Below are 14,062 nucleotides of genomic sequence, written 5' to 3'. Positions count from 1 at the left end.
CCTGAAGCCTCACTTCCCACCCACAGCCCCCTGGCCCTGCTGGTGCCCGTCACTTCCCTCCCTCCCACCCCTGCTCTTGTCCTGCACTGTCCCGTCTGTGCTGTCGTCCTGCTCCCTGCTGGGGCCCTACACCTGTTCATTGCAGTGCTGGGCCCCAAGCCCCAGGCACTGCCCAGCTGGGCAGCAACCCCAGCCCCAGCTCCTGCCTTGCCCAACTCTCTTCCTCCCTATGGGGGCCACAGTTGCCCTCCTCTCCACTTACCTGCGGGAGATCCTCTCCAGGCTGCCTGGCAGCCGTGTGCATATACATGCACGTGGCACCCTCTGCCTGACTGCCCTCCTCCCACTCCCTCCCAGCCCCTTAAGGGCTGGAACTTTGCCAGCCTGCAGAGGGCTTGCCGCAAAACTGCAAAATCCGCGGCGTTCTCCAGTAAAGTGAGAAATCCGCATTTGCCTCTGGTAAGAAGTAAAATCTGCAGTTTTCTCAGTTTTTCCATGGGAAACAAAACCCAGATCCCTGCTGATCAGGGGCAAGTGGTGGAGCCAAGGGGTCCCCTCCATTAATCAGTGCTGAGGGATGTCCAGGGGAAACTGCAAGATTAAAGGAGCTGCTGCACAGTGCATTTCTGGTCCAAATTCCAGTGGTCCCTATGTATAGGTGCTCAGCCTCTCCCACTACTTCATCACTCTACTCCAAAGGAGTCTGATGTTCTTTCTGAGCCATGCTAACTCCTGAGGTCCAGGTAACAGTTTCATTTGACACCTGGTTTCTGGCCAGTGCACTTAAGAGGACTACTGGAACCTAGAAGTGGTTGTGACCTGGCTGAGGAGAACTTCCAGTCTAAGGTTGGTTCCCACTATTAAAGACAAGTTGGCCATCGTTGCTGTCCACATGTGTTGAGCAGTATGTGGATGCAGGTGGGAATGCCAGTTGGACTGTGTTCCAGAAATTGTCTCTGGAGGCAGGATAGGCTAAATCTCCTTGTTCCTGGTCTATTGTGATGTCCGTTTTCAGGTTGTCTTTCTGTAGGAATCTGACTGACCCTCCCTATTTGAATGCTGCCTAAGTAAGTTTGTCAGAGGAGTCTTGTCCTTCATGCCTGCGTATGTTGTCAGTATGTGTCTGTCTGATTGCTGTTGGTAATTGCAGGTTTGCCTTGGGTGACTGAATTTGGTAAGGATACCTCTAGAAGGGGCATTCCTGAGTGCTCCCCTCTCTCTAAAGATACTACTTTTCAGGAGTTTCTGCTCACCACTTGCTCAATCTGGGGAGACCTCACTGAGTTTCTTTCCTTTAGTTTTGGTTCAAGCAGATTCATTATACGTCTCGGCCAAGCTTGATCAGGCTATGTGAGAGGCAAAACTATCAGCTGACGTGGCTTTCCTGATAGCAGACAGTGACCACTACCAGTGCCCTCAAGGCCCCAGACAGTATTTCCATTTTTCTCTCATAAAGAGAGCTTTGAGTTAGGACACTTCTGAGTGTGATTCCTGGAGTCAGAAAAGTCACTTGCCCCTGTGATGGGGCATCTCTTGTATAAACATCAGTGAATTTAAACTAAGGTTTTTAATCAGGCTGTGATTCTCACCTAGGGTGCTATGGCACCCTGGGATGACTTGAGATCCTCTCAAGGGTACCATAGGGTACTGAACAATGTTATCATGTTTGTACACCTAAGTGCTTCACATGATAAATCCAGAGTTTTTTCATATGCGAATCCACAATGTTAAAAACATTCTGCCCCGTTGTGGTCTTTTTTGAGTTATTTGCAGCAGCAGAATTGCTCTGTTATTTTTCTGTAGTGAAAAGACAAGGAAAAGTGAAAAGCTGGCATTTTTACAGGGGGGGGTCAATTCTAAAAAGGTTTAGAACCACTTGGGCTAGTATCTGAAATTTTTGTCCCAAGTTTTGATTTTCTTGCACAATTTGTACTTGTATAACTGTCTGGGTTTTGCAAATTTGTCTACCTTTTCTGTGTTCTTTTCAATTTTTCTGAATGCAAAATCCTTCTGTAACATCCAACTACATTGGGGTGGGATATTAGTTCAGCCAGAGGGTCACTTAATGAATTTTGGGGGCCTCTTGGGTGGGCAGGCAGCAGGTTCCGGAGCCTTAAGCAGAATCTACCAGCAGTGTTACAGCTGACGCTGCCACCTGTCCCGTGCAGGAGAAGCTCCTTCCTGGGTCCTCAGCTGTTGCTGCTAGGTTGGGCGGGAGTTTCCACTGCACTGGGAGAACGGCAGTGTCAGCTGCAGACAGCGCTAGCAGGTTCTGCACTGGGGCTCCTGAACGTGCCCCTGGATCTGCATGGGGTGGGGCAGGGTGGGACGGGCTGCCACTGTGGGCTGGGATTAGTGCTGGGCTCTTCCTGGCAGGGGCTGGGCTGTGTTTGAGCTGGGTGGTGGCAGCACTGGGAGTGGGGTTTGGGGGACCTACAGTGAATTTTGGGGTGGCTGCAGCCCCCCTGCTCCACCATAGGCCTGCTCCCAGCACTGCTGCTGCCTGGCCCAGCCCACACCAAGAAAAGCCTGGTGCAGTCCCGGCAGCCACCCTGCCCCATGCAGATCCAGGGCCATGTGCCCCCCACCCCAGGGTGTGTGCAGCAGCAGAAGCCCCTGCCCCACTCCCTTAATGCGGGCGCCTGGATCTGCAGGGGCTTCCCTTCCCCCATCCCTTCTACCACAGCATACTTACCAGCTGGACACTGCTCTCCGAGCTTCCCGGCTGCGTATTGGAAATCGGTTGGTATTGGCTGATATGCCTCCTTAAAAATCAGTTATCAGTATCGGCCCCAAAAATTTCATTGCGCCCCTACTTGACTCCGGACAACATTGAGGTAAATAGAGTGTTCCAACTTTTAGCTGAGCCTAATTTGCACAAAATGAACTATTCCAGCCAGGAGATCTTACAACACTTTCAGCTCTTCTGTAAAATACGGATGGGTCATGGGTTTCAGAAGGGACCTTTTCATTGCTGCCTTTTGAGAATAGTGTAGTAAGAGTTACCTTTAGGGATGTGCAGAAGGCAAGGAGAGAAGGTCTGAAGGAAGATGAGAACCCCAGGCACAGGTTTGTAAGGTAATACCCTACAGAAACTTTAGTTAATAATCAGTTGATAAGCTTGTGGGAATAACTTTCCTTTTCTTAGCTGTCCATTTTAAGGATAATTGTCATCCTAAACCAATTTTCATGTGCAAACTAATGGTCGCTCCTGTGGTACAAGGAATCATCTTCAGGTCTCTTGAGAGCAGGGCTATTTGTACTGAGCCAGGTTGGCTTGAGGTAAGTGACCACATCAAACAGCCTGAGCTTTGTCTGTATTAGGTTAGCAGTTGTGGGGTGCTGGTGTAGTAACCTGACTTGTTAATTTGAGCTTCGTTAATACAAACCCCAACCCCCTGTAGGCCCACTTAACTCAAGTTCTTACTGTCACTTAAATTAAGAACCTGTATGCTCAGCAGTTGGGCTGGGGTAATATTCACTTCAGTTCAAGCGAATACTGCAGTGATGACAAGGCTACAGACAGTAGCAGCCAGAAAAGGCTTACAAATGCAGAAACTTGATCTGTTTCATTTTTCTCTGATCAGTCCAGAGGAGCGGAGTACTAATGCAAAAGCCTCATGGATATCTACCAACAGTTCCCATACTAAGACTTGTGACCCCAGCTGTTGAAACAGTTAAATGGGGTCCAGGTTGCACAGAAACAGAGCTACTAGAGCTGGGTTCTGACTTAGTGCGGTGGCTAGTTTGGTCAAAAACCAACTAGAATCTAGGTTTCGGCCCCCTCCCAAAACTGGGAACTGTTTTCGCTGAACTTTCTTTGTCTTGCTCATGAGTGTACTTGAAAGGAACACCTGTCTGTGACATCCAATTGGATTGAAAGCAGGAAGACTGAATGCCCCAAATCTGCTTTTATAGATGGACGAGAGAAGGTGAAAATCTGCTTCACTGTAGCTGCAGGTTCCGAGTTCAGGACATTACAAGAGCGCTGCTCAAAATGAGTTTGAGCAGGAAATGTAACAGATGAGTGCTGAGCTGTTTGGCTGATGTAGGTTGTTCTTGTCTTACCAGCTTTATAGCACTGTCTTCTCCAAGTCTCTTGCTCCTATTACTTGGTAACTCCTTCAGTGTGTGTGGTTCCTTTCTCCTAGTCTGACACTGTTCACTTCTAGTACTGAGGAAAATGTCTTTGATTCTAATATAGGCTGGTTTTCTAGAACAGTCTGAAAGATTTACCATCTGTTTCATCCCCTTCAGATAATTATGTAAAAGCACATATGGAGGCTAGTGTTAACTTTCCAAGATATTTAACTGCACAGTGCTATGATATGGTAGGGAAAAAATGCTTAATGGACTGGGTTTTGGTCCTCTTGAATAGTCAGGTGGTTGCCTGAACAAACAAGCTTGCCTCTTGGGTTTTTCCTTTATCCTCTTGCATTCTGTTCTTGCTTCATTTGAAAACTTAATTGTTGTGTTCCTTGGACTCTTACTCTAAAAAAGGTAGAGGACATGTTGGGGTGACATCCGATCATTACACAGAAACCCCCAGCTTTCAGGTGTGCTGATGGATGCAGAACTTGCTGTACTTTGTAGAGAGGGCTGCATGTGAATATATGCTGTTTGCAATCTCTAGCTACTGAAGTAGCATTAAACTATGTATTCAGAGGGTCTGTTGGTTTAGCTTGTAGGCAGGACTTTGTCATGGTCTACCTGCTTGCCCTAAATTTTTACTGGCTGCTCAAATTCAACATTCTTCTTGCACACAAGACTTAGCTGGAAGGGATCAGATCACTAGTCCAGCTGGGGAATGAGCTTGTGACCTTGGTGTTATTGGCTGTGTGCAGATGAAACAAGGGGCATATGCGCACGACACTTTAAAGCGAGTTAAATGCTTTTGTGCTGCTTTTAATGGTGTCAGCGTTTGCCTGTCTCGGTGGCATATTGCGCGTTAATTCCAGCTGCTGTAGGAAATTGACGGTGTAATGTGCCTTAAGTGACTTGGGGCACTTGCTGCCCATACAGCCACAGAGCGAAGTACTGGGCTCTGTGCAGCTCCACGGCTCTGGTGGAAGCCTTGCAGGCAGCCTGGCAGCAGCCTGGGAAAGCAGGCTCTGCCCAAGAAAAGCAGTGAGCTTGATATCTTTTTTTTTTCCCCCCTTCCTCCCCCCCCGAGCCTGCCTGAGCTGCGTGGGGGACTGGTGCTTCCCTCCACAGCTGTGGTGCCCCCTGGGACCACCCGAGTTGGGTGCCTGTGGGTATGTCTGCCTGGGGGAGGGGATCGCCGCTGCTTGGAAGGAAAGCACCAACTCCCAATCCCCACCCCGCCCCACAGGTCAGGGACCACTTCATCTGCATGCAGCTTGGCCTCCCCTCCCCGCTGGAGAGGTGGGTAAGGTGTGTGTGCAACACATGGGTTTAATCAGCCCGAAACTGAAGCGGTGTTTTTTAAAACCCACTGCTTCAATTTAGGGCCCCAGTTTTGTCTACACATGCCCATTAGCACCACACTTTAACCAGCTGAGCTATTCTTTCCTCTTGCAGTGTCTTCAGATGGTCTTGACTTTCTTGGAGTCCAGTGCCTTTTATTCTTTTCAATTTACTCAGCTGTCTATGCTTTACTTTCAGTGTAGTGGAGAAATCCGCATCATTTACCTCTTGGGGGTTATCAAAAAAGTAACTAAAAATGTTAGCAGATAAGTAAGGGGCATATACCTTGCAGTATCTGGGGAAGCTGTTGGAAATGGGTCAGAAAATGTGAGACCTGTTTTTTGTAGCAGTGAAATAGTTAATGTTGCTGGCATCCTGTTTCTTTTAACTTTGTTCTTCCAAAATGATCTGCCTCCTGTCCTAATTTTGGCCCACAACATTGTATCAAAACACAGCCTTGACCTTAGCTCCATGCTGTGTTGTCTGTAGTATTTACTCACATGTTCCTGTTGACAGCTAGCTTAAATTACACTAACATTTACAGTTCTAGTACACCCACAAGCAAGAAGTCGTTGAGTTAAGGCTATCACAGATCCTCTGTTCAGGATGTGCTTTGGCATTTCATGAAAGACAAATGATATTCTAATCTGCCGTGGTACTGAATGTACTTCCTGATTGTGGATCAAATGTGCCGTGATGACTACATTTAGTTTAAAATAGTGGCATAACAGCTTCAAGTCGATTTTGAGTCTCAGCATTATTTTTGTACACTTCAGAGTAATCTACTTTAATTCCTTTGTGCCTGAAGTTATAGGTGGTTCACTCATTAGGTAGATTTGCAAAACTAGTTGCATTTGAACTAGCTTTAAACAGAAGAGCCTGTGTAAGTCTTTTGACACTGGCTGGCATTCAGGTAAATCTCTTTCCATACAAATACATGATCACAGTGAGCTTCTCAAATCCTTCAAACAAGCTTGCTATTTAAGTGCTTAAGAAATCATTAGAGAGATTACAGCCCTGGATAATTTTTACCTTTAGTCAGTGCAGTTCTCATGTGGGGAAAACTTAAATGATATGCTGTATCTGCTATAAGCTAACCATAGATGTGGTAGTTCAGTTTAAGTCTCTTTTCTGTCACTTAAAAAAATAAATGTTTTTTTCACTAGCGTCTCATTTGGTGTCTATAAAACTGGATGGGCGTTGTGCTTTTTGTTTAGTTTTAATTCTGAAGTGTATTTCTCTTGTTTCTCTTAGCTTTTACAAAGCTGATCACCGTAAATGGGCAAGAATATCATCTGCAGCTAGTAGACACAGCTGGCCAAGTAAGTGATCTTCTGTCTGAACCTTCTTTCAGACCTTGTGTTACTCTTCCAGTAGGATTAAACTGGCATTGAGCACGGCTTAAAAAAACCACAAAAATATTATGATTCACTTGGATAAGAGGTTCTCTAAGACTTTACTTACAGCAGTAAAATACCTGCTAATTCAAATGAATACAAATACTTTAGAAGAGCTACTGCAGAGTAACTTATTTCCTTAAATTAATAAAAAGGTTACATGTTTGGGGTGAATAGAGAATCCTTAAAGTCTGTTGAGGACCTGTCAACTCTAACAATGTGGCTTTTTGCCCAGTGTTTAGGCAGGCGAGAGTGAATTCTTTAAATAGGCTGACTTCTTATCAGGGTGAACTGGCAGGACTAAGTCATGGATAAGCAAAGGTTTGCATTATTGTATTCTGTAGTAGTGGTTTATAATAACAAGGGATCCAGGTTTTCAGTTTCCTTCTGAAAAAAACATTGATTTTACCTTTTACTTAAGAAAAATACAGATTTTTCATTGTAATGAAGAAGCGCACAGATTTTGCATTTTTGCAAAGAGCTCTCTGCAGGCTGGCAGGGTTCCTGCAAAGGGCTGGGGGGGGAGCAGGAAGAGGGCAGTCAGGCAGGGGTCACCATGGTCACATGGCCCAGCCCCAGGCAGCCTGGAGAGCAGCTTCTTCAGGTAAGACTGGCGGAGAGCGGGGTGGGGATTGAGGCCCCTATAGGGAGGGAGGGAGGGAGTTGGGCAGGGCTGGGGTTGCTGCCCAGCTGGGCGGTGCTTGGGGCCCAAGGTTTCATAGTTGGTAGGGTTGGAAGGGGCCTAAGCAGATCATCAAGTCTGACCCCCTGCCATGGGCAGGAAAGAATGCTGGGGTCAAAGTACCCCAGCTAGGTGATAATCTGGCCTCTTTTTTGAAGACTACCAGGGTAAGAGCAAGCACCATTTCCCTTAGAAGTTGGTTGCAGCTTCTAGCTGCCCTGACTGTGAAGTAGTGCCTCCTGATGTCTGGCCTGAATCTACTCTCAGTCAACTTACGGCCACTATTTCTTGTTACTCCCAGTAGTGCTTGGGGGAACAGGGACTCTCCCATTGCCTGCTAGCCCCCTTGGCAAATTTATAGATGGCCACGAGATCCCCTCTCAGCCTTCTCCTGTGGAGGCTGAACAGGTTCAGGTCCCTTAGCCTCTCCTTGTAGGGCCTACCCTGCTGCCCTCTGATCGTGCGAGTGGCCCACCTCTGGACCCTCTCAATGCTGTCCACATCTCTCCTGAAGTGCGGCGCCCAGAACTGGACGCAGTACTCCCGCTGCCGTCTGACCAGTGTCATATAGAGGGGAAGGATCACCTCCTTAGACCTGCTCATGATGCATCTATGGATGCATGTGACAAGGTGCGGTTGGCCTTCCTGACCGCGTCCCCACATTGGCGGCCCATGTTCATCTTGGAATCAATAGCAACTCCAAGATCCTTTTCTGCCTCTGTGCTGATGAGAAGGGAGTTCCTCAGCCTGTAGGTATGCTCCTGGTTCTTCCTCAGGTGCATCACCTTGCACTTGTCAGTATTGAAACCCATCCTATTCTCATTCGCCCACCCCTGTAACTGTCCAGATATAGTTGTAGCCTGTCCCTCTCTTCTAGTGTGCCCAGTTCTCCCTACATCTTAGTGTCATCAGTGAATTTAAGCAAGATGCTTTTCACCCCCTCATCCAAGTCACCGATGAAGATATTGAACAGTACTGGCCCGAGCACCGAGCCCTGGGGAAACCCCACTGCCCACATCCCTCCAGGTCGAAAATGACCCATCCACCACCACTCTCTGGGTGTGGCCCTCCAGCCAATTTGTGACCCATCTGACTGTGTAGGCATCGACACCACAGATGCCTAATTTTTTAATGAGGATGGGGTGAGAGACCGTGTCGAAGGCCTTCCTAAAGTCCAGGAAGACTACGTCCACCGCAGCACCTGCATCTAAGGATTTTGTGACCTGGTCGTAGAAGGCATCCAGGTTGATCTGTCAGGACCTGCCTCTAATGAGCCCATGTTGATTGCCCCTAAGCATAATCTCCCCTGCTGGTCCCTTGCAGATGTGCTCCTGGATAATTTTCTCAAAGAGCTTTCCCAGGACTGAGGTAAGACTAATGGGCCTATAGTTTCCTGGGTCCTCTTTCCTCCCTTTTTTGAAAATGGGGATCACATAGGCCCTTTTCCAGTCCTCTGGCAACTCGCCAGAGCACCACGAGTGCTTGTAAAGCTGTGCCGGGGTCCCACAATGACCTCTGCCAATTCCCTCAACACTCTGGGTAGAGATCATCAGGACCTGCTGATCTGAACATGTCTAGTCCCACCAGAAGTTCCCTGACTAGGTCCTCACTGATCCTGGGCCTGGCTGCGCCTCCCCTGGGTCCGTCCGGGATCCCAGTTGGGGGGATGTCCCTGTCCCTGCTCAGAAAAATGGAAGCAAAGAATCTGTTAAAGAGGTTAGCTTTGTTATCTGGTGCTAGCATTAGATTTCCAAGCATGTCCTGCAGAGGCCCCACATTACTTGGTACCTTCTTTTTACCCCTTATGTATTTAAAAATTTAAAAGATTATGTTATCTTTGATCCGGGTTGCTAGTCCCAGTTTCATCTCCGCCTTAGCCTCCCTAACAGCCCCCCTACAGTCTCGAGCAATGGAGGTATAATCCTCCTTGGTGATGGCCCCTCCTTTCCATTGGGTGTACGCCTCCTTTTTGGCTTTGTGAAGTTTCTGGATGCTTTTGGTGAGCCATGGGGGCTTTTGAGCACGCTTGCCCCCTTTGATCCATATGGGGATTGTCATCCTTTGGGCTTGGAGAATCGTTTCCTTAAGGAATGACCACTCTTCTTGGACACTCTTGTGGGAGGTGGCGATTGTCTTCCCCAGGACTCAGGTGCTGCTGCAGGGAGGCTGTGGGCCTGGGTCCCTGGCCCTGGAGCCCTGGCAGCTGGGCACCCCCTCCAGCAGGGCTGGGGGAGGGCAGTGGGCTGTGTGTAGGGGGCGAGGGGCACCAGCAGGGCCTAGGGAGCTGTGGGAGTGAAATGAGGGTCACCAGCATGGTTGGGGTATTTTGGATGGGGAACGAGGGACCTGGACCTGTGAGCTAAGGGAGAAAGGGGAGCTCTGGTTTTCCATGATAACCCCCCCCCCCACCCCCAAAATCAAGTACCAGTATTCACAGATATTCAGAATTTATTTTATTGTAGTGATTGAGGCACTGGTAGACTTGCAAATTGCTTTGAAATCATAAATGTATCAATAAAACATTGTGTTCAGTTGATACACATGCATGCACGCACATACATGCATATAGTGGAGTTTCATTTTAATTGTGGATTTGGGATTTTTTATCAGAGAATTTGTGGTATTGTTATTGGAGAAAACCAGGATCCCTGATGATAACATGTATTTGTAGAGTGCTTATGGGGCATAAGCAAATGAGGTCATGGTTGGAGCCTGCCACTAAAGTAAGCACCTAGTGTTATTCTAAGCTATAATGATTAGGAACAGCTCTGATACCTCCTAAAATAAATCATATATGGCAGTCGGACTTTATAATGCTAATTGTTTCTCAGGCATGAATGTTTTTAGGGGAAGTATTTTGACTGGGAGTTGGCAGAGTTTCATAAGAGTCCATGGTTTGGAGTGTCAACTTTGGAATGCTGCAAACCCACTACAGTGTTGGAGGTAAAGCACCCATTTACTCCATGCTGTAAGGGCCTAAAGACACTGAAATTTGAACATTAAAGTATGGGCCAGTAGATGAACAGCAAGGCCAGCTCAGTAACATCTCACCCTGCACTGCTGCAGAGCACTGCACAGCTTTTCTTATACCTGTGGTTTGGGTTAAGTTGAATAAGCTCAGCGTATTGCAGAGTTCACTGCTCTGCTGTCTCAGGTTCACAACCAGGGCATGCAACAAAGGAAAAGTGCCCTGCATGCATCATGCACAGTTAGACTGGGAAAGGGCTGTGGCACATGCATGGCCTTCTGCTTCCATTAGGGTTCTCTGGCAAGCTTAAAGCAGGGAGAAACAACCTCTCTTGCCACAACTCTTCATGGGCCAACCTCCATGTAATCTCTCAGAAACAGGCATGGGGCAGGTAGAACCATCCCGTGCATCTCTGTTTCCGTGAGGAGCATGGGGGCATGGGAAGGGCTGTGGCAAGAGCAGACTTTCCTACCTGCTTCAGGCTTATTTGGGAAATCCTAATTGTGTGCGCATGCCACAACCCTTCCCAGAAACCGGGTGCATGGGGCACTACCTGGCTATGGAGGCTTTTCCCACATTGCTACACCCTGGAAAAAAATCTTAAAGAACCATGATTTAAAAACACTGGTTTAGAGGGCTGTCTCTGTACTGTCTACTGCAATCCAAACAAGTCTTGTGCCAAGGAGATGGACAGATGTTAAAACGTGGTACGTGAGATGTCATTTTCCTCAAAACCTGTGAAGACAAAGGCCATGTGGGGGAGTCGGCTTTTTCAAATAAATGATGGGATGATGCTACGTCTAATTAAGAGTTTTGATATGGCATGGCGCTGGAGGGGGATCTTTTGGTGTTAGTGTTTCACTTCTCTCTCAGTGGAGAGAGCCTGCTTTGAAAGTAACTTTATTATCAATTCATGACGCTGTCTTAAAATAAACTTTATGCTGTATTTAGGTGCAGTTGTGACTTTTTTTTAAAACTGCACTTGATGGACTTAAGAGCTGTCCTGCTAAGTCTTTGTGATTACTAATTACTTATGTCTGGAATATCAACATTTGAGGACTATGCTTTGTTTCTGAAGGACAGGGTTGGGGAAAAAAGATGGTGGTGATGCCTTGAATGTCAGAGATACATACTTATTCCCTGGTTCAGGAGGAAAATGTAGCAGATCAGAGTGTATTCGCTTGATGATAAAAGGTGAAGGATATAGCACTAGTATAATGATGGTGATTTTTTTAAGACCTCCAAGTCAGGAAGAACAGGTGGATTTAAGCACTCTTCAAGAAGGCAACAATATTATCCAAAGTTATGAGATGGTATTGGTGAGAAACTTTAATGTTCTGAATATCTGCTGGAAGAATCATACAGCCAAAAATAAAATGTAAAGTAAATTCCTAACTTTTGTGGAAGTCAACTTTCTCTTCCGGAAAGTTGAGGATACAATGAAGGAGTCATCATCTGCCCTGAATCTTGTACTGACCAACAGGAAAAAAATGGTGAAAGACTTGAAGGTGATGTGGGAATCTTGGAAGGAAGCAATCATGATATGATGGAATTTGATCCTGGCATTGGGAAAAGATGAGGTCAGCAAAACTAAGATACTGGAGTTCAAAAAGGGGGATTTCAGCAAACTTGAGGAGGTGTCCAGGAGGGCTGGGAGCTTGTGAAGGACACGGTACTGGAAGTGCAACAAGATGCTGTTCTGTCGCGATGAAATGGCAAGAGGCAAATGTGACTGCATAAGAAGCTTCTAGAATGCCTCAAATGCAAAAGGACAGCATACAGGCTATGAAGATGCACAGGTCACCAAGAAAGCATACTGGGAAATAGCAGCAATTCGCAGGGATAAAATCAGGAAGGCAGAGTAAAAAATGAACTTCACCTGATGAGGGAAATAAAGGACAACAGGAAGAGATCCTGTAAAAACCAAGGAAACTGTGGATCCACTGTTAAATGGCCAGTGAAAAACTCTTAATCGAAGATACGGTCAAAGCAGAGCTGCTCAACAATTACTTTGCCTCAGTCTTCACAAAAAAAAAAAAAAAAGTAAGTCCACAACCAGACAGCTAAGAAGGATTATTTGGGTAAGCAAGGGAACAAACTGAGGGCTGAGATAACAGCAAAAAAGTTAGAGTTATTGACTGGTCTGAATTCACCAAAGGCAGCGCAGGACCTGATTAACTTAATCCCAGAGCACTAAAGGAATTGGCAGAGGAGGCTTTGATACCCAGGAAGTTGCTGGAGCAGATCATAATAGAGTCCTTTTGTAAGCATCTGGAGAAGGAAAGCCTGATCACAAGCAGCTTGTGTGGATTTGCTACAAACAAATCATGCTAAACAAACTTGATACCCTTCTTTGACAAGATAACTAGTTGGGTGGATGAAGGGAATGTTGTGGATGTAGTATACTTGGATTTCAGCAAGGCTTTTGAGAGAGTCCCACATGACCTTCTGAAAAAAGTTGGAGAAATGTGAGCTAGACAAAACTACCCTTTTCTTGGGGCTGTTAAGCCAGTTGTCCATCTTCCTCATAGTAATTATAAATTAATTCATGTCAGAATGACAGGAGGTTTTGAGTGAAGTCCCACCCTGGTCCCAGTGCTGTTCCATGTGTTTTAATTTCGAAGCTGGCACAGAAAGCTTTTTGAGCAAACTTTGCAGATGACGCAAGCTAGGGAAGGATCGTGAGCATGTTGAAGGACAGGAGTGCAATTCAGAAGGATCTTGATAGACCAGAAAGATGAACTGGATCTAACAGGATGATGTTCAGTGCTGGTGAATGCAAGATGCTATACCTCTGGAAGAAAAATCAAAAGTGCAAATGCAAAGTGAGTGATGTGGCTGGTTGGCAACACTGTGGAAAAAGAACTAGTCTTGATGGATCAGAGACTAATTATGAGTCTCTGCAGTGTGATGCAGGAACACAAAAGGTGAATATAGTTTGGGGCTGCATCAGTAGGAGCATTAAGGTACAAGACACAGGAAGTGATAGTGCCTCTTTATTCTAGATGAAGCCTAACCATTGCAGAATATTTTGTGCAGTTTTGGCCTCCGTGTTCCAAAAAAAGGATATGGAGAAGTAGGAGAGGGTCGAGAGGCAGGTGACATGATAAAGGGCTTGGAAGACAATCCATACAGGGAGAAGTGGGAGGAAATAAGTATGCTCAGCTTACAGAAAAGGCACTCGGGGGCACAGTAGCAGTCTTTAGGTATCTGAAGGGCTGCCATAAAGATGAGGGAGAATGCCTTTTCTCTTTCTAGCTGCAGAGAGCAGGATGTAGACGACTGGCTTGAAGTTTCAGGAAAGTAGGTTTAGCTTGGATATCAAGAAGAAGACATTCTTGACTGTTAGAACAGCGAGACTGTACAGCAGACAGCCTAGGGAAGTTGTGGACTCTCCATCATTGGAGGTGTTCAAGAAGAGGGTGGATAGATGGTGGTCAGGGATAATCTAGGAATTAGATGTCTGTGTTATGATTCAGTATTTCCCATGTTTTTGGACTTTGCTTCTTGCCCCATGGTGCCAGGAAGAAATTTTTTCCACTTTCCCCTCACTAAATGTTAATGTCAGGGGTTGTATTCCCCCCCCCC

The 14,062-nt window shown here is 46.5% G+C and overlaps 1 protein-coding gene across 1 annotated transcript in view; it reads left to right on the top strand.

Moving 5' to 3' along the window:
• The window catches only part of RHEB (Ras homolog enriched in brain), a 45,032-nt gene that overhangs the window by 13,997 nt on the left and 16,973 nt on the right, over window positions 1-14,062 (top strand). The window contains 1 exon segment of the mRNA XM_019530326.1: window positions 6,682-6,749. Coding sequence (XP_019385871.1) covers window positions 6,682-6,749 — 68 coding nt within the window.

The sequence above is a fragment of the Crocodylus porosus genome, unplaced genomic scaffold, assembly GCF_001723895.1.
Source record: "Crocodylus porosus isolate Cpor-Errol unplaced genomic scaffold, CroPor_comp1, whole genome shotgun sequence".
NCBI classification, from domain to species: Eukaryota; Metazoa; Chordata; order Crocodylia; family Crocodylidae; genus Crocodylus; species Crocodylus porosus.
Note: the sequence above shows the minus strand (reverse complement) of the source record. Positions and strands in the feature narration are given on the sequence as shown.